The sequence below is a fragment of the Schistocerca cancellata genome, chromosome 5 (assembly GCF_023864275.1).
Source record: "Schistocerca cancellata isolate TAMUIC-IGC-003103 chromosome 5, iqSchCanc2.1, whole genome shotgun sequence".
Lineage (NCBI taxonomy): Eukaryota > Metazoa > Arthropoda > Insecta > Orthoptera > Acrididae > Schistocerca > Schistocerca cancellata.
In genome coordinates this window covers 502990293-503012072 of record NC_064630.1, presented here as the reverse complement: position 1 = coordinate 503012072, position 21780 = coordinate 502990293, and the positions used below count along the sequence as shown (strand labels likewise).

The 21780-nt window shown below is 37.6% G+C and overlaps 1 protein-coding gene across 1 annotated transcript in view; it reads right to left on the bottom strand.

Moving 5' to 3' along the window:
* Nucleotides 1-21780, bottom strand: part of LOC126188959 (importin-7) — a gene marked incomplete in the record, with an annotated part of 145515 nt that overhangs the window by 37601 nt on the left and 86134 nt on the right. Inside the window, 4 exon segments of the mRNA XM_049930718.1 lie at nucleotides 2137-2288; nucleotides 2541-2764; nucleotides 3717-3809; nucleotides 21564-21695. Of these exon segments, the coding sequence (XP_049786675.1) occupies nucleotides 2137-2288; nucleotides 2541-2764; nucleotides 3717-3809; nucleotides 21564-21695 (601 nt within the window).

Below are 21780 nucleotides of genomic sequence, written 5' to 3'. Positions count from 1 at the left end.
CACTGATGAAGAGCTCAGCATGGCACGGTGTGCTGAGCCTTGTCAATCCAGCCGGAGGCACATTATGTGGCCAGCCTCCAAAAGTGGCACCAGAGACATCAACGTGAGTGTACAGTCTCAGATGCGTGTCCTGGTGTCATGCTAGTGCCACTGCTAATTCTGTGAATTATGGCTCCAATCAAAAGCCAACACAGCAGCTCATAAATACACTTCATCGCTCAAACTGTTTACAGTCATTCTATTGTACTGCACTTTTATACTCTGATTTGCCATTAATTTGGTTATGACAAAGTAAATACAAATTCCGTATTGTTCATCTTCGAATGTAGCAGCATTTCAATGTACTACGAAAATCCGACTGGCAAGACTGTTTGGAATGTTTGTCAATATGGCCAACTCTACGTTCTGAATTTTTTCCTACCCGTGAGAAGACGCGGTTGTTAATAGGAACTTTTATGAATTGTGAATTACATGCAGTATTCTCTTCACCATAAGAATAATACGAATATAAACATTTTGCATGTATTCTTTCGTGGTTGCAGCTATCTCATTTAAATCTTGTCTGCCTAATAAACTATGAAACTAGAGTGGGACAACAGCAAACGCGAAACAACATACATGTCATGTCATGTTTATATTCGTATTATCCTTATGCCGAATAGTGACACAGTCAGAAATGAAGCACGGCAATTGACTAGATTTTTAAATCTAAGAAGACTAATTTCTGTGCAGAATGTAATGTACTACAGAGGCGCCTGCAAAAATTTTCGAACGGAGAAAAATTTTCGCCAAACTCTCGTTCAGAACATCTTCTATCATACGCAGTCTATTATTTGGTTCTAGTTGATCATTATCAAAGAAAGCAGCAGTATAAGTAACAACAAATAGCAGTCTCTTGCCATTGTTTCACTAATGAGACGATTCCTCTCTTTTTTTTCCTTCTTTTAATTGTAAGCGCAGTAGCGTGCACAAAAGCAAGCCGTAATGCGAGCGGCGACAAGCCGTAAACACTCATTATCAGAATGCTACAAACAATGCATGACACAGTACTGTACTGCATTTTCAGCTTAGAGTGACGTAAACACCTATAACAAAGAGAACGGCATTTCATCAGGTCAAAGAAAAAAAGCAATCAATTCAAACCAGATGAAGCACGTGAAAAAGGAAGGGTACCCCTATAAATACGGACGGAGCGCCTGACGCATAGCAATGGCTACCTGGTAAAGCTTAACTGCTAAGCTTACGACTCGAACCAAACTACTATAGCTGTATCGTTATTCATTCGACCTAAATTGTGTCTCATATTAGAATGGACCAACTTTGATTTGATTTGGAGGTGCGGCCTAAAACTTTTCTCTTCCCTTGAATTTCAAGTCTCAAATTTAAGGTGTGGCTTAGATTCGTGAAAAATTTTTTTCCTCGATTTCGAGTCTCATTTTTCATGTGCGGCTTAGATTCGAGTGTGGCTTAGATTCGAGTAAATACGGTATTACACTTATGAACATTTTGTACTGTACTTGAGCTGTTCCAAATATAGTTGTTTATAGTTGTGCAGTGATATGTTGTATTGAGAGCACCTTGAACAAACTTATATTGAACAAATTAATCACTGCATTCAACAATGACTTAACCACAAAATTATGCAAATTGCTTCAGTAATATTATATATGAGTCTAGCTTGAGAGTTCTGTCCTGACTACGTTCATAGATCTGACCTGGATAAATTCTTACTGGGTATGTTATACAGAAGTTTTGTCACAGTCTCTCTCTATTTGCTTTCTCACACTGATCAATTACTGAAAATAAGACTCCAAAATCTCAAAAACTTCACTGCTCGTCAGTCGTTCACTTTTGTACAACTTATTGCAAGAACATTATATCATAACTATTTATCTTACAATGTAGAACTTTTTTTACACATCATGATCATAATTTAACATCTGACACTTAGGAAAGCACAACACAATAATAATAAAGTACACACAGTACAAAAAAATTGATAAGCAATTGGGCAATAGTTATATTTTTCTGCCCCCCCCCCCCCTGCATGAAAACTTAATAATGGGACCTGCTTATATGTACTACATTCTGAAACACCATACCACAGACAAAGCTTTTCTTGTGTTTTGAACTCACCAACGTATGCTCTCCTCAGCCCATCAAATAGAAGAATAAGTGAAGGAATTATCTGTGATGCACATTCATTTGGTAATGCTACAGAACGAGCAGCACCTGTCGTGCTCAATAGAGTGCACAATCCCAGAACACACAGCTTCCGGTCATGTAATCTGCAGAAGCAAAAGAAAAGTGTGTTATAATATGTGGAGTACGTATTGAAGATGCACTTTAAATTCCTCATTCAAATAAGACATACATATTTTCAGCATGCCCTACACACATTGTGCATAAAAGCAGACAACTTCAACATCCATCTACATCTATTACTTATAAGACCCCCCACCGCAACTTTTCACTTTTCACTAAATTTAATAGACAATACTTATCTATTTAATATTATACAAACAAATAAGAAAATTTACCCTAAAAAGCAATCTGTGTCATGTATCCACTGCTTCACAAAGTGGGATGTAATTGATTCAGTTGGTGAAACGACCATTTGAAGTTTCTCCAAAGTTTCAAAAAGAAGTTGTGGATTGTAGTACAGTGCTGCTATCACAACTTGCAAACACATAGTTCGTAATTCAGATGTTTTAACTTCACGAGTCAGCCGCTGAAGCACAAGCTCTACAAAGGATGGTATGCACTGGAGGAAAACAGATAAATAAATTAGTGAAAATAATATTTTTCCATAAGAAATGATTCAAAAATACTACTGCAAGATAGGTAGCAATTCTGTGCATTTATTCAAAAGAACACAACTGCTACCTTCATAAATACTCTACATACAAAAAAATAAATTTCAGTTACCAATATTTTTTAAGTCGCACAGTAAATAAAATTGTGCCCAGCTGGTATTCCTGTGACAGAACTGGTAAATTTCAATTTCAATATGGAAATAAAGCACCTACAAAATTTAATAATAATTGCTGTGTGTTTTTATGGACAAAAAAGGTTGTGCTGAAATTAATGATCAAATAATAAAATATGTGTATCATATTTATCAGTAACATATATTTCTAAACAAGACATGCAGCTTGTTCATGTGGCTTTGTATATAAGTTTATCCATAAATACTGACACAAAACAATTTAGTACATCTATGTCCAATCACATCATTCTCAAGGTGCTGTTTCTGATATGTGTAATGGATATGGAAATATGGTGAGATTGTATAGGTACAGTGATTACAAATGAACTGCCTTGTTCACCTGACTGCACTTCCATGTCAACTCAGCATACAATGTGTTTACATTGAAATCTAACAGATACTGTCACTTTTTGTTTTCCTCTCATAATTAGTATGAGCCCACTTTAAAAACTGAATTTTTTTTGTTTTACCAGAAATCAATCATGCGAACTACATATGTGGAAGCATTTCTACGTTAAAAATCTAGTAACTATTTTGTAACTCTCTCTTTAAATGTAGAAGTATACACTCTTTCCTCCAGACGAAAAAAGTGAGCAGGCAGAAAAAGAACGAAAAATTCAAATGAATACAGACACTGAATACATAAACACCTTCAATGTTTAACAAAAATTCTGATAACAAGAATAATAACCAAAAGGTGCAAGGTAGAAAAGAAGTCAATGCATACCTGATCTATGCGTCCTTTGCACTGCAGAATGATAACTTCAAGCAATTTTGCTGCATGGCATTCAGGATCCTCTCCTGAATCACCTGTCAGAACCTGGAGTCAATGCACACATCAATATCTCATAAACACAGGAAGCAATCTACATGAAAATACGCTAAGTTTCTAAAAGCCTTCTTGTAATTGCAGTGACATATGCACGATTTTCTAAAGGCACATGCAGCAGTGCTATGTCATCAAATATGAAACATTGAAATTCTGCCTCGCAAAATTACTTAATAGATGCTATTTCATAGCAGAATGTACCCAGACGAACTATTTTATCGTAGACAGTTTGAAATAGCTTTATTTTCTGCATATAAATATTGAAAACTTAACCGATTTTCAGTTACTGGTATCGTACATCACCTGGCAAAGCCTAGTTTGGAAAGATAAACTGCCTAAGAACCAGTTTGGAAAATAAAAAGTGTATGAATGCAATGCTGCACCAATGCACTCAGTGATCTGATGCCATGATAAACGTGGGTGGTTGAATGGTCAATTTAAAATACACACTGTGTAATGCAATGCAGTACTCAACTGTGGGACCCAAGATTTCTTAACAAAGAAACATCTATGCTTGTTTGTTAGCTAAAGCTGAAAAAATGGTATAATGCAGACACTTAAGGTGGAAATTTAGGTGCAGATATTTTGAACTGTGGTTGCATTGAATACCACTAGAGGTCGGGTCTGAACTATGTAATTAACAATACCCTGCTTGCATTGGGCCTATGGCTTTGTTTGTTCTCACACAGGTTGCACGACAAACTCTAAAATTTAAGCGTCTAATCATTTACAAAAAAATATACGAATTTCGCAAAAACTAGATCCTACACTTTCCGGTCCCTACTCATAAATATCCCAATGGCTCTGAGTGGGCTATTGCTTATGCCTAAAAACTGATGACTCCTGCTCAAACTAGGTACTCTCAGATAGAAAAGAAAGCTTCGACTATTGTATATGCTATGAAGAAATTCCATCTTTTTCTCTACAGTACCAAATTCTACATGGTCATCACCAATCACGAATCATTGGTTTTCTTATTCAGTCCTACTGCATCATTACCAGATAAAGCATCACATCACATTCAATGTTAGGCTCTTTTCCTTTCGCATTACAACTACGAGATTCATTTCTGCCCTATGAATCAATGTGCAAATGCCGACGCTTTGTCTCGCCTGCTGGCTGGTCACAACCCAGGATCTGATCAGGAGGAATTGCTTTGTTTCGAAATTGATGTCACGGCACAGCACAAAGTTGATGGTTTTCCTGCGACCAACAGAGGGATTGCGAAGGACGTAGCTTTGGATCTTATTTTGCTGAACATGGTTGGCCAGATTCACCACCTTCTTGTGTCTCTGATCCCCTCCATAATTGTCACATCTTTTGACATATTCTCTTTTTTGACTAGTGTTCTGCTTTTAGACACGGACCACACTGCCCCTTGGATAGTGATCTCAGTGCTTCATTCAAAGGTTCTCCGTATATTACATGCAAATCATTGGGGTGTATCACGTACAGAAGTGTTGGCCCGTTGACATGTTTTGGCCCAGTTTGGACAATGACGATACATGCCCCGTTGCCTCCTGTTCACACTGTGTGATGCACCAAGCAGCTCCCCGGGCTTCACTGTCTTCTTGGTCATCACCATTGCATAAATGGGACTGTATGCAAGTGGATTTTGTTGGCCCCTTTCTCAACGCATATTGGCTGTTGGTCACTGACACATATTCTAGTTTCCTGTACATCGTTCATTGAATTTCCACATCCATAACTGCCACCATCTAAAACTTTTCACTCTACCGCTTGCCCACGATGTTAGTGTCCAATAATGGTCCACAATTTTCGCCGCAAGAGTTTTTGGAATTTTGCGATTTCTGTGGTATCCATCACATCCTTGTCCCACCATTCCATTCACAATCTAACGGTGAGGCGGAATGCCTAGTGCAAATGTTCAAAAGTCAGATTAAAAAGTACAAGCTGCCTTAGATCAGTTGCTCTCCTCGTATTGTCTCATGTCATTTGGCGAGGAGGCTGGTGGAGCTACTCCACGAGTGCCAGTCAACGACACTGCTACACCTCCTCAGCATTTCCGATGTTGCCATATGGTTTGACATGGGAAGTCCATGCCCAAAGCACTTCAGACTGTACGCTCCCACTGCAGCATACCAGCTTAGCAAGAGCCCAGCAGATGAGTAGGACAGCAAGGGCCTCTCAAGAGTCTGATCTCCCTAAGAGAGGAGGAATGCAGTGATATGTGTGCGTGCTGCAGTGCTGTCATCCACAGAGGTGCTTCAGGTAGGGGTAGGTCTGTGTGTGTGTGTGTGTGTGTGTGTGTGTGTGTGTGTGTGTGTGTGTGTGTGTGTGAGAGAGAGAGAGAGAGAGAGAGAGAGAGAGAGAGAGAGAGACTGACTGACTGACTGTCTGTCAGGGCCCACCATGGGCCCCAGTCTACTTAAGACTAGCTGAGCTACACGCAGCCTCAGTTCTCTATATGTCTTGCTGCAGAATTTTTTTACATACTGTGTTCCAGATGTTAACGGTACCGTGAAATAAAGTTGCGTTCAGTCTATTTGTCGTATTGTACTTATATCTAATTACAACAGCAACCAATGACAAGAAATGAAGAGGCTATTTCTGAAACTTCTTATTGGTATTTTAAGTATTCATGTCCTCGGAAATCGAGATTGCATTAACACTTTGCATGCAACCGATTACGGCGATTGCAAGAATGGGAATAGGCAGTGGATGTAATGTTACACCGTGCCAGTTACGACAATTTTCTGAGGTGCTGAAAGTATATTTATAGCTCCCACAAATGTATGAAGTCTGCAAACACCGTAAATCCTACTGTGACCCCTATACCCCCGCCAGCGAAACATTGCACTTGACAGTTCGCTTTTTGTCTAGTTAGGTTGGCTATACTGTAATGGTGATGTTGCAACAGCAGCCTCTATACACACAGCAGACAGTACAATTTTCTGTCGTCTTGTAAATGCAAGTGATTGGGCAACTACAGTGTATATAAAAACTCTGTTTTTAGTTGTACTACAATGACAGGAAGTAAACAACCGTATAATAATGCATGTAAAAGCATAACAATGCGCACCCTTTCGATAACGGAGCAAAGAAATACAAAAAACAAGCATCTGATGACTGGTACTTTAAAATCAATAATGTACATAGTTTACAAAATAAATAACCGAGATTGCAATAAATAACCAATATTACTAATTTTTCACTCACCAATTTACAGCGATAATGGCGCAATTCCATCCAGCTCGCCACTGTTACTGTTGTCCGATTCATCGCCAAAACCGTCTTCATCGTCATCAGCAAGACAAATCATTAATTGTTCATGGCCACTGATAATACCTTCTATTGTCTGTGCTGCTCGTATAAGCTTCTCGACGCGCTCTACTTTTTTCTCCATGAGACTGCATCCACAGTCACAAGAGCTTCACGCAACAGCTTTTCCACCTCTGTTATTGTAAAGAACTTCTTGTTGTTCCTTACATACATTTTTACATCACTCCATATTAACTCAAGAGGGTTGAAATGGCAGTGATATGGTGGCAGCCTTATTACAGTATGACCCTGCTCCTTGGCAATTTCGTCTACTACATATGTAGGTGTCGTAGGCTTATTTTCTTTAACAAGAGAATAAAACAGAACCTTTGTCATACTCATATCCGCTGCAATATTTCGAGCCTGTAACCACTGCATCATAACTTCTTTCCGATCATTTGTGGTTGGGGCTTTGTTCTGTATCACCGAATGATATGGAGCACTGTCCATTACAATTGTTGTAGGGACAGGAAATTGTTTTAAAAGGTTCCTGAACCACTCAACAAATCGTGTGTGATCCATATCTTCATGGTAATCACCAGTCTTTTTTGATCTAAAAACTAAAAGTGCGTCAGGGACAAAACCACTGGAGGAGCCTGCATGGGCCACAATTAATCTACCACCTCTTCCCGTCGGCTGATGGCCGCTACTGCTGCGTGTGTTATCCATCCAACATTTAGTGACAGCTTCCCCGGCATTAACCCACATTTCGTCTAGCCAAATTATGGAATGAATGTCTCTGCCCACAATTTTGTGCAAGAAAATGCTACGAGCGGTAACAATATGTGCCCTCTCTAACAGTACTTTGCGTCCGTCTAGTGTTTTGTAACGGAAACCCATGGTTTTTAGCACAATTTTTAGTGATGTTTTACCACCCCTGAAGAGTTCACTTTCTTTTAAAGGGATTAATAAGTTAGCTACAATCGGATACTCTTTTCTGCTGTAGTAAGCATAAACATGCCTACGAACTGCATCAGTCTGGAAAGAATCTGAATCTGTGATAGGACTAGGACGCTTTTTCTTCTTTGCCGGGGTTGATAATGTATTATTTGATCCAGACAGCTCGGAATCATTACGGTTCACTTCACTTCAGTATCTTCCAAGTTTTGTAGTAATACTCCCTTACTTACTACGGTTCTTGCACTAATACCAAGAGTTTTCGACGTATGTTCCACCACTTTGTCGGCAGGAATTGATGGCTGTCCATGAATGCTTACGTAGTTTTTCTCCTGCTCGTAAAACTCACGAGTTCTGCGTAGTAACTCCAGTGCCTGGCTGTTTAGCGGCACCCCTCGACGCAAAGGATTGTCACTAGGTGAACGAAGTCTGTTCGGTGGCATTTTCCAAGTATGTACACTCACAACGTAACAAAAGTCACAACGATATAGCACACAGTACAACAAAAACACGCGGTAAACAACATACAATTCACGTTGTATACACATTCACTAAAGAAAGCCGGCAACGCAGGAACTTTGACGTCACAGCATGTGAGTAACAGCAGTGCTCACTGCGCTGTGATTGGCTGGCGCCCCACGCTGAACGCCTAGCGTTCTTCACTTGTTACTCTGTTACGCTGCCAACTTCATACGCAAACGTCAAGTGCAATGTTTCAGCGGCCCGGGTATAGAGGGCAGTACTGACATCACTGGAAAAATCAAGGTTTCTGACGCCTCTGTTATTGTTGCTTGCTTTGTAGGTGTTTGCTGGCATTCAAATTGTTTTATGAGTTTTATGTGCAGTGAAGAGGAAGAATGTTTGGTGGAAATGATTTACAAAGTCCTTGCCAAGTCTGTAGATGATGAAAACTAATTACTTGACGATTACTCAAATTACATGTCATCTGCAAATAGTGGTGAGATTACAGACTGTTTTAAGAGTCGAGTTCCGGTATATGTTCATCATATTTTCATGGATTGTGTTGTTACTAATTAATGAAAAGTTGCTCCAGTTTCTTTTTTAGAACTTGATTAAGTTCACATGACCGTTTTCAGCCTTTGTATTAGACCATTATCACGTGTATCAAACTGCAAAATATTGATACAATCGCAAGTAAACTGAGTGTGTCATAATTATAAAAACCGTAAAAGCCAGTATTTGAAAACTGTTAACATGGTTTACGTTAGAAAGAGTTTTCTGATGTGTTTCACAATTACACTGAATGTTTTTCAGATAAAACAGAAATAGTAAGTTAACAAACAGTAAAAAAGTCAAATAGATTTAAGAAACATTTTGCACCCAAAGACAATGAGAAAAATGGGCATGTTATAAAAATGAAAAATCTGAAAACTTAATACAGTATAGCCCCGTTAACACAAACTCGCTTAAGATGAACTCATGGTTAAAGGGGAAAAAAAATTAATAATATTGATCCCAGCAGAAGTACATTACTTCTTATGGGAAGTTTTATCGGTTAACATAAATTTCAGGTAATGCAAATTACGAGCTCTTTTTCAGTCCCTAGCGTAATTAAATTTCATTGTAACACAAACTTCCAAAGTTACAATTTTTCAAGAGTTAATTTTTTTCCAAAATGATTGCAAGGAAAAAAAGCTAACTACCCATTGCGGACACATTTTTAATGTACTGTACATCAGCGGCCGTGATTATCACCTCAATAAGTAGCATGTACAGTGCATTTAAATAAATTCAATAACATTTAGAAAAATTGGCAAAGAGGAAACAGACAGCGTTTATTATACAGGTAAAGCTTAAGATTCTAGATGAAGTGGACCACGGTACAAAGAAAACAGCAACTGTAGAGCAACTGGGAATTCCCAAATCTACGTTATCTACGATAATTAAGAAGAGAGAGAGAAAAACCATCAATGCTGCTGTATCAGGTTCAAGAAACAAGTCTAAACGACTTTGTAGCGCTAAGTATGAAGACACTGCGGCATTACGGCTAGAAATGGTTCAATCACGTATGTGCATCCAACATACCTTTAAGTGGCAGAATGATTCAGTCAAAAACAAGTGATATTGTCAAAAATATAGGCATTGAAGACTTCAGATGTTCTGCTGGTTGGTTGTATTGGCTCCAAAAGGGACATTCAGCTTCATCTGCACACATTTGTGGTGAAGCAAATAAACCTGATAAAGAAAGTGCGAACAGTCGGTTGCATGAATACGATCGAATGAGGGAAAAGTACACTTCATGTGATGTGTTCGATATGGCTGAAACTGGGCTTTTCTACAAACTTTTTCCAAGTTCCACCCTGGAGATAAAATGTGATAATTTTCACAGTGCAGCAGACAGCAAACAATGTGTAATTGCTGCCCTTGTATGTAATGTGAATGGCAGCGAGAAGTTTCGTCCTTGGGTCATTAATATACCCGAGAAAGTGTTGTTTTACAAACATAAATGTGGACACCTTACCTTGAATTTACTCTCATCATAAGCAAGGTCTAACTGACTACACATGACTTTGCAAGTGTTTAATCTGAACAGTCAAATGGTTGCTCAAAACAGACATGTTCGTCTTACAGTGGACATGTGTACTGCCCATAACGTACAGGATATGAATCTAAGCAACATAAAGATCCAGTTGTTACCAAATGCAACAAGCTGCCTTCTTCCCTTGGAGCAAGGCATCACTTCTCTCATGAAGAGAGCTTATTTTAGGTGATTTGTAAATGCTGCAATTCGAGCTGCTGAAAACAATACTGCAACCCCAATTTGGAATCTGCTTGACAATAAGAGACATCGCAGCAGCCTGGCACTCTGTGTCGCCTCATCATATATAGAAGTGCTTTAACAACAGGGTCTGGAAACACACAAACACTGAAGATATCCAATTGTTAGCCTATGCCACTTCACCTGATGAACTGACAGTTCTGCAAGACACTGAACCATAGGATTGGCTTTTAGCAATTCATTAGTGCACGTGACAGTGTTGCTGTATGTGCTTCTGCAGAATCTGACACGCGAAAAGCTGTAACCAAGGTGCAAGGAGAGTCATTAGAAAGAAGTGAGGAGGAGGATACAAACACAATTCCACCAACCCATCATCAGATGTTTACAGCCTTGGACAGTTCAGAACGATTTACTTCAACATCCCACATCACTGCTGGGTTCATTGTTGTGAAATAACAAGATATTTTTGTTCCCACGAATATCAGTGAACCAGGCTTGAATTTTTTCCACAAAAGTAATGTAATTTGTGAGTACTTGCACTTTTACACTAACTTTATAGTGTTATAAGTCTACAGTAATGCAAAGTGATTGATACTGTAATATATTACACAATGTCTGCTTGTGTCTGTGTATGTGCGGTTGGATATGGGTGTGTGTGCGCGAGTGTATACCTGTCCTTTTTTCCCCCTAAGGTAAGTCTTTCCGCTCCCCGGATTGGAATGACTCCTTACCCTCTCCCTTAAAACCCACATCCTTTCGTCTTTCCCTCTCCTTCCCTCTTTCCTGATGAAGCAACCATTGATTGCGAAAGCTTGAATTTTGTGTGTATGTTTGTGTGTCTATCGACCTGCCAGCGCTTTTGTTATATATATAATACTGTGAAATTTTTAATTTTACCATATTACAATTTCATAAATCTGAGGATGGCAGTTCACTAATAAACTGATAGTTATTGAATGTTAAAACTGCAGTTTGACTTCTTATCTCCCCCCATGCCTGAGGTCTATGTACAATCTTGAACTGATGGTTCACTTCCTGTGCAACGAACTTTGTGACAACAAAAATATCACTGAAATTTGGCTTAAAAACACCAAATTTGGGAAATAAAAAACACAGAATTTGGCAAAACAACATCAAATCTGACTAAAATGCGACACTGAGCTTGGAAAATAAAATAAAAACCAAAGTTGGCATGGAAATGCCAAATCTGGCAAAAACAACACCAACTTTGATAGAAAATAACACCGAAGAGTGGCAAAACAAAACACCGAATTAAAGAAAAAAATAACAAATTTGGCAAAAGTATTAACTAATCCGCAGAAAGTACTATGTATCTGACACAAAATAATACCGATTTTGGTCATAAAACAATCAATTTTTTCTTGTCCTTAACTTTTGATGTGTTTCACAATTACAACTGCACATTTTTAAAATAAAAACTGAAGTAATTATTTGGAATTAATAAAAGTGTAAAATACTTGCAAGGTATGACCTTCAACAAGTGAAATTTGAATCATTAGGAACTACTGAGACTAGTACAGTTTGGACCCATCATCAACTGCTTAGAAAAGTTTGTTTACAAACAACTAGCTACAGCTGTGAACTTTCAGAAAATCTTTAAAGGACGTTGTCAATAACTAGGCAGTAGATATCAAATAAACTGGTGCTCCTTAACATGCATTGCTCATTTAGTGCCTTTCCCTTGGCTTTTTTCACGGGAGTACAAGTTTCTCTCTCTTCATAAATATCCATAAAGTAGCTCGTCTTCATTGCAGGAAGGATTACAGGATTGTTTTCAATATTGTGCCTTGTGACTATCTTGTGAAATGTGAACTGTGAATGTGGCTTTGTTATTTATGCTGTTTTCTTTTCAATTCCGTGTGTTCCTTATACCACATTTTAAAATTTCTTCCAGTTTGCCTAAAGTAGCTCACATAACAGGCAGGCAGTGAATTTTATACATGCAATTGTTTTAGCGTATGTCACATGCAGTATTAATGTAATGTATCAACCTGTAGCTTCCCAGATGATTTTTTTTGTCATACACTGTGCACACACATTGCATTCAGCAATTTCAGTGAAACAATTCAGTTTTTTATGTAAAAGGTTTCACTTATATTGCACAATAAACATATGCAAATAAATTAAAAAGCTTATTTTTATGGGATGGGGAAATGCCTTTAAATAGGGAACTGCATAAAATGCAACAAAAGCTCAAATACACTGCATTCTAAATTTTACTTTTTGCTAATTTTTTGTTTGTTATATGTGTAGTAACAAAAATGCAAGAAACTAAAAAAATTACACTAGAACTTTTCAGGTTTTTAGATTCCTTCGGAGAAGTTTTCTTTGGACTCATTGCAAATTTTTGTAGAGCATTCAAAGCATATTGGCTTCTTGCAATAAAGGCAAACACAAGGCACATTCCTTTTGTTTTCTGGGTTAAAGGTGAAGATGTTTTCAAGTTTTATCATCTTTCTACAATGACTTCTGCTCTTGATTCAACTACACCTAAAACATGGCAAATGGATGCATGATGTTTGCAGTGTACGTCAGTGTTGTTGACTCGCTTTTCCATCTGTGGTGTCACCTACGAGTTTACAAGCTCCTTCCAAAAGTTAAAGAAGCAGAGTCAATGCTGCCTGTGTAGGAGTTGTGAATGACAAACAAATTCACCCCAATTATGTCCAACATGCAGAAAAATAATGCAACTGGCCATCACTGAGTACATCGCACAGTTGAATACTTGCACACTTCTCATCTAGGGCATGAACACTACCTTTAGTGTGATTAGATTATGGAATTATTTTTGGTTTATCTGTATCACCAAATTTACATTCATCATGATGCATAGCTGAAATTAGAATCACAACCCTACCCTTCTTTGGCACAAATGAAACTTGTCTTAGATCATGCTTGAATGCATACATAGGAGAACCACTTTCCTTGCATCTTACAGGTAAGAATTCTTTTGGAATTTCTATCTTTTTCCCTAACATTCCTATGTACATTAGTTCTCTTGATTTGAGACTTGTTGTTAACTTGACTGAACTAAACTAGTTGTCTGCAGTAATATTGTGGTTAGTCTGTTCAATTGGTTTAGGTAGATCACAACCTGAACTGGTATTTGGAACGGTTTTCCACTGAACTTAGATTTTATCCATCTACATCAATTCGTGTGTAAACACAAGCATTAAACAGATAAACAGTGTAAGCATCAGTAAGACACTCTACTTTAAGACGTATTTGCCTGGTTTGTACATTTTGACTCTTCATTTACCACAAAATGATATAATATTTATAATAAGAAACTGAAATGTGTTATGCTATTTCTTAAGGCCAATGAGTCCTTTTACAGACACACCCTAAATCGACAAAATTTGGCAAACTGAGTAAGAAGTGGCAATTACTCTATTCAGGGCCATATGTAATTTCCAAAATACAATACCCTGGAACATGCGGATTAGTCTATGAAAAAACGGGCAGAGACAAGGGTCCCCACTCTCACAAAGATATAAAAGCTTTTATATAATGATGAAGCTAGGTAGCAATTTTTCTCTCTATCACAAGATAATTGTTTTTTGTTCTGGAATGTATTTTAAGATAAAGTAATGTGTATAGGCGCAAGTAATTCTTTTGATTTGTACATGTAATCATAAAATTAACTCAATAAGAAATAATACACCACTTCATGCGAAGCGAAAGTATAAGCAAAATTAGCTTATGGCTCATCTGTCTGTGCTCAACAATATGTGCTGTCAGTAGTAGGACAGGAGGCATTGACCTGTGTGCATGCACAATAGACTGGCAGAATGTGCAACGAAATAGGAATGCATTATGTACAAGTACTTCAATACAAAGTAAACGGAAATACTAAGCAATTGCATCTACTAAGAACTAAGGAAGCTATTGATATATGTACACAGAGATTCAATTAAATACTGAGCTATATACAACATATTTAGAAGCAAAAGGAAGCATTATGAAAAATTATATGAGACGTGGAAGTTAGGAGAAAATGACAAAATACCGTAAGTAATGTCAAATAATTTTCTTTGCATGGTAAATAATCACGAAGGGTAACAGAATGAACAAATGTCTATGAATTTAAACAAAGTCTGGAAATATCTGTGGACGGATGTAATGGTCAAATGTATCAGTGGCCACTGAGCTACTTAATGCAATTAGCTTTAAGTTTTTTTCTTTCAGCGACCAGTGCATCATCACAGCACAGAAGAAAATTACGTCAGGAGTAGCAGGTACAAAGTAAAGAAAGAGGCCACACCTCGAGTAAACAATTTAGTTATAAGGATATGACAGTGAAAAATAAAAATATGCATCATCACAGTCTATCTCCATGACATTTAGCATAACCTATTTTGCTGCAGAGTACACATAAATATTTTTCAAAAACCAATTAATTTTTATCATGTTACATGAAAGCTTGAATAATGACATGTACATGTATTCGAGAAAGGTAAGTCATATTTCACACTAAGATATTGGTGAATTGAAGTAAATAGCACTAGCACATGAAGAAACAACATGACACTATGTGAATGACTAGTCAGTACACGTTATTTCCAAGAAACAAAAGTTCCTTGACAACTAGCCCATGACTGTACAAGTAACATTTCCTCATAATCCTTGAGCCAGTAGATGAGTATTTCCTTTCTTCCCTCCCAAACAAAGGAGGCGGCACCAAGTGTAGTTAGGCCAACAATGCATAATGTACTACAACACTTGACCACTGTTAAATAAATCTTGTAAAATTTTCTGACAGTGGAGCTAAAGGATCATTTTGCTAGCACTCTTAACAGGTTACAAGGCCACTGAATGTAAAGCATGTTAGAAGTATGCCAAACTGGTTTTTGGGTACACAACATCAATGTATCGTGTGCAATACCATCTGTGGCATAAAATGATTTTTACGCTTCTCTGCAGGATTTAAAAATAGCTGAATAAAATAACAAACCAACAAAAAAGGCTTTTATCACACCAGCGAGGAAAAACAAATTTGTCTATTTTTACACAGTTCCAATTCTGGATTACATTCACTATCAATTTCATCATCACTATCTGGTCAAACACAAACTTCCTAAACTGTCCTCAAACCATTTTAAAACCATATCCTCAAAGTGAGGGTCTGTAACATGAACAGCAGATGAAGACCCGGCTGCCGAATCCGTAACACGTAAGTCCAAGATGCAGTCTGAAGAGACTGCTAGCATGAAAGGTCGATTAAAGGGTATTGGTTCAAGTCATGTTCAAGTGGCTATTGACAAAGGAAATCATGGCAGTTCTAGCTATTTGCGAGATTGCACCTGAGACTTTAAAGTGTTAAAAGACATCAAAATGACAGTTAGGAGTTATAAGCAATATAGCCAATATATTTTTAGAAGCTTACTTAGTCTGTATGAGACCTGGCCATTGACAGAAAATGAAACAACCAACTTATTGTTTTTACAATTCATCAAATTGTAAATTGCATCAATGACCACGCTATGTTAACCATTACTCCATGCTATTTTTCACAACCAAGTTCCAACTCAACTTCCTTGGCCTGTAGTAGCAGTTTAAGGCGTATGTTTATCACTGAAGGCCTTTTGACACTGAGAAGATGGCATGATGTGGATGGAATTATGACGACGGAAGATGCAGGCTTACGAAAAATGTCAAAAGTAAGCCTGTGTTCATTCATGGTGATAAAAAAGATGTAAGAAATTAGTACTGTTTATCCTGCTGGTGCATGACCGCAACAGTATTCTCATTATGCATTACACTAAATAAATTTGTGAACTGATTATTTCTTCTTGTGAGCTACCGAGTAAGATGAAGATGTCAACATAATGTTGGTAGTACACTATACAAGCCCTTGAGTGATGTTTGAAGAATTTATTCTCCAAGCGACTGACAAAAATATTTGACAGAGTACCTCCCAATGGAGATCCCGAAACTAATCCTTTTGAAGGTAGAAACAATTAATAGAAAATTCAGGATGGAATAATGACAAATTTATGAAAGAAGATCTTGTCCTGAAATGTAACATACTTTTCCAATAATTTGATAACTTCAGGGGCGAGTGCCCCAGGGGAAAATATCCTGTGTGTTAGTAAACTATTTTTAAATTACAGTTATTTTATTTATAGGAATATTTGTATACACATTTCCTATATGGAACGAGACATGTCTTACATTATTAGGAATGCAAATCTAACAGCTTCTGCTAGTTCATAACAGGATTTTTTTTTCTTCAGAGTAATTTTTCTGGAAAGTATAATAATCTTTTACAGAGTTTTTCTCTAATAAGTAGCTAGATTTGCCTATAACATTAACTACTGATTGGGAGCATTGTTCTTGGATGTCCAGTCTACAAACACATAAAAGGTGGTCTACGATTCAATATTTTCAAGCAGCCTTTTTTTTATTGTTATACAGAAGATACCAACTGTCTATAGCTTTCCTGATTTCTGCCTGAAGTTTATTTGTTGGGTTATTAATTATTTTTATAATATTTTCCGAGCATAATTTTTTGTCTTTCTCTTTGCCTTTTAATATGTCTGCTTGTGTCTGTCTGTGTGTGTGTGTGTGTGTGTGTGTGTGTGTGTGTGTGTGTGCGTGCAATTGTATACCCGTCCTTTTTTCCCCCTAAGGTAAGTCTTTCCGCTCCCGGGATTGGAATGACTCCTTACCCTCTCCCTTAAAACCCATATCCTTTCGTCTTTCCCTCTCCTTCCCTCTTTTCTGACGAAGCAGCCGTTGGTTGCGAAAGCTAGAATTTTGTGTGTATGTTTGTGTTTGTTTGTGTGTCTATCGACCTGCCAGTGCTTTTGTTTGGTAAGTCTCATCATCTTTGTTTTTAGATATAATTTTTTCAATATAATCCTGACTATACGCAATAACGAAGGTGTTTACCTTATCTATATGGTGATCAAAGCATTATGCTGTTTTAATTTCTGATTTAAGTCTCAACATACAGAATCCTGAAAACAGTTATATGTCAGTTTACAGCTTTACTTACAATTCTGTTTACTCTTAGAGCTAATCACAATTGTTCTGTTTTATTTAATTTTATAGAGTCTATTGCTATTTTGGCATGACATAATAAGTTTCTAATTGTTTCTTTCCCATAATGGGCTAAGGGCAGAATTTCAAGCCTTTATCTAAAAGTAAATATTAGAGAACAAAATTGTGGTGTTTTTAATGAGTACTGCAAAATTCTTAATTTTTTTGGCTCTGGCTCTTCCTCATATTTAAACCTATTTTTGAGATATAGAGAGTCTGTCTAGTTTCTTCTTGTACCAAGATGCTAGCTTGATTTGTTGTCTAAGAAACCACAATTTTACTTAATCGTACAGCTGATAAAATTTTAGCAAAGTCAAAAAATTACGTACCATTAAATGAACGTTGTACAAACTTAAATTTAAGAGCTCTTTTTCCTTATAAAAATCCATGATTTCACTTCTTATCCAAAGTATTTCATGTTTTCACTCTGTTAAGTGAGCTGCACTTGAGCTTTGTTTTATCCTAACTATGACTTAATTGGCAATATTATGAAAAGGGAAGTTGCCACTCACCATATAACGGAGTTGCTGAGTCGCTGTTAGGCATAACAAAAAGTGTGGCTTCAGTTGCCTGAGACTGCAGTCGTGTGTGTGTGTGTGTGTGTGTGTGTGTGTGTGTGTGTGTGTGTGTGTGTGTGTGTGTGTGTCTACTGTTGACAAAGAGCTTTAATGGCTGAAAGCTTATTTATGACAGCCTTTTTGTTGTGTCCATCTGAGACTCAGCAGCTCTGCTATATGGTGAGTGGCAACTTTCATAATATTGTTACATTCCATCCTGGGTTTTCCATTGTTTGACTTAATTAGGGATTATATTTAGCATTGAACATGCCTCGTTAAATTTTACATGGGCAGTAACTAAAAAGTCATATCTTCAGTTTCTTGATGGTGAGTACAGCTTGTCTTGCTCAGTTAGGCTTTCTAATTATTAGTTTTCTACTTCTGGATAATGCTAATTCCACAACTGCTGTTCAATTAATGAAAAGCCACTCCAGTTGCTTTTTTAGATCTTTATCAAGTTCATACAACCAATTTCTGGATTACCTATGGGATCTCCAGTGGCAGGTGCACAGGCAGATATTTTTGCTAATCACTTGGAAAACAAATTCTTCAGACATCGCCTTTGGGCTTGTACAGTGTACTGTGAACATTATGTTGACGACATTCTCATTTTACTCCGTGGCTCACAACAAGAAGTGATCAGTTTGCAAATGTATAAGGGGCATTCAAATGAAACCCATTCACTAGTAATGGTGACCATTTTACTAACTCAAAAATGCAGTTATACACAGTAAACATACTCAAAAATAGTCACCATAACTGTTTGCACATTTATCCCATTTTGACACTAGCCTGTCGATTCCATCCTTGAAGAAGCTAGTAGGCTGCCGTCTGATCCAGGCCTGGACCCAGTCTCACACTTCATCATCAGTTGCGAATTGATGCCCGCGAATAGCTTGTTTTAGAGGTCCAAATACGTGAAACTAACTTGGTGATAGGTCAGGTCTGTACGATGGATGTTCCAGCATTTCCCACCAGAACTGCTGCAATGTCATCTTCAGCGCACTGACTGAGCGTAGGCAGGCATTATCATGCAGGAGGATAATGCCACTGGACAACATGCCTTGGTGTTTCAACTCTATGGCTTGTCTAAGGTTCTGTGAAGAGGCTTGATAACGCTGGTCGTCATGACCTTACCAGAACTGCTTACTCTGACGCCTGCTTTCAATATGCGACAGAAAACTGTATTCCTCCACATGATAACATTGCAGTTGACTCAAAGATAGTGCCATTTAAGTATTGCGCTGTTCGGCGGTCGGTTGGTAGGGAACGCACTGTGCACAGATTTTTCAAAAGTTCAAGTGTTGATGCATTATGGATTGGACGATGCCCATGCTAATACCCAGTACACAATGCATCTTGTCCACAGTGATTCTGCAGTTGTCTAAGACTGAAACATTCATTCACTTTCGCAACCATTTCCGGTGTGATGACACGACGAGCCTGTCCCGGACAAGCATCACCTTCCAGTGACTCGCAACCCTCAAAGTATCATTTGTGCCATTCCACAACACAGACTGTTCTCACCAAACACAGCCTCCATTTGTCGATGCATTTCATAACCTCCAACTCCCTCCACTGCCAAAAATTGAATCACTCCTCCTGCTTACTCACCTGCATGTACGGTAGTGGATGATAACTTGTGTGACCACCTTCTGTTTGGGATAAAACCACACTGACACTACACAAACCACCACAGTGCGCACACATCTGTCTCTCTACCAATAGATGGCTCCACCATACTCGCAGTTATGTGGTGCCACCTTACGTGTAAGGCAAAGGTAGACGCACTGACAAAGTTTTTACAGTTGAGTACCAGCAGGACACACAGTAACAATTCCTTAGATCTTTTAATCACCATGAATGAAAACGGACAGGTTTTTGGCATTTATCTTAAGCCTCAATCTTCCGTCATTATTCCAGCCACATCATACCATAATGCTCCTTATAAAAAGGCCTTCAGCAATGAACAGACTCCTCAGACTGCCATTACCAGCTAAAAAATTTGCGTAGGAATTCAGCTGTGAAAAATAACCAGTCGTCTGTTTAAATACTTTAGCACGTAGTCAATGATGCGCCAAGCTATGCTAGAGCCTAAAAAGCTTCCGATGGTTCAAATTTTTTTTCAGTGGAGGTCATACCTTTATGCTAGACTGACACCTTGTTCATTGCAAGTGTTTTACAAATTTATTAATCCCGAATAATTCATTTCACCTTTTATCTACAAATTATAGAATCATAATTTTGAAACACGCAGAATATAATTCTTAAACTAAAGTAAGTTAACAATTTTTTTTATTGTATGTTTTTATAATTACAGCACATCCATTTTTCTCGATTTCACTGGGCTCTTTTAAATCCACTTGACAGTACTGTCATCATTAGACATTGCTTCCCCACAGCAAAACGAAACTTATGTATTATTTCTGCACTTTCACTGTACAAACATAAGTGTTGTGTCTCATCTTCTACTACAAAAAAACAAATCTATCTATATGCTCATCATATTATGTATTAACATTTGGCTGTTTCCGATACACTTGATAATGGCCTAATATGAAGGCCAAAATCGGTCATGCGAGTGTAATAAATTTCTAAAAATGCACCTGGCATGGCTTTTCATTAAATGAACAACAGCATCAGCATTATCCAGACATGGATAAACTAATAATTCTTATTAATCATTCCACAGCTGGTAGACCATGAAATGAGCCCGACCATATGACTGCTGTTAATGTAATGCTGGACTATGCACCTGCCCTGTTTCAAGTTGTGGCACCGCACTCTATTAGGAATGAAATTTGATTATGTGTATTTGTGGTGTAAACTGGCTATAAAAGATATTTAAACAGGGAACTACACATTTCTACACACTAGTAATACCTTAAAAAAGGAAATAATACACGAGTGTTTGAGGAAAAACTATCGATAACAGGAGGCAGTTAAAACATCTTTCATGAAACAAATAATGGTGATAGATCTTTCACATTTTGTCTGAATAAAAACTGTAAATGCAATGAACGTCCCTTTCTCTGAGCACTAACCAACAATTTGTTACATAAATTTATGTAAGTCATATAAAATGAGTGATACATTAAGGCTATTCAATTCCTTGTCTTCTGTTAATAAAATTTCCAAAATTACTACTGTAAATTGTATCCAAATGTACATGCTATACGGATTTATAACAGTAGAATTACTTACAGCCTTGCACATGTTGTACATTGCAAGCACATAATTTTCATTGGAGAGGAAAGTAGCTGTGTCTACAGTTACGTAATTATGCAGAGCTGGCATCATATCAGTAAAGTAATCATATCCATCCTTCTGGAACACCTGAAAAGTACAATACAGCTTGTAAAAAGATAACCAACAATGTCTGTAGGCACCTTGCTACATTTAACATCCAAAAGCTAGTAAC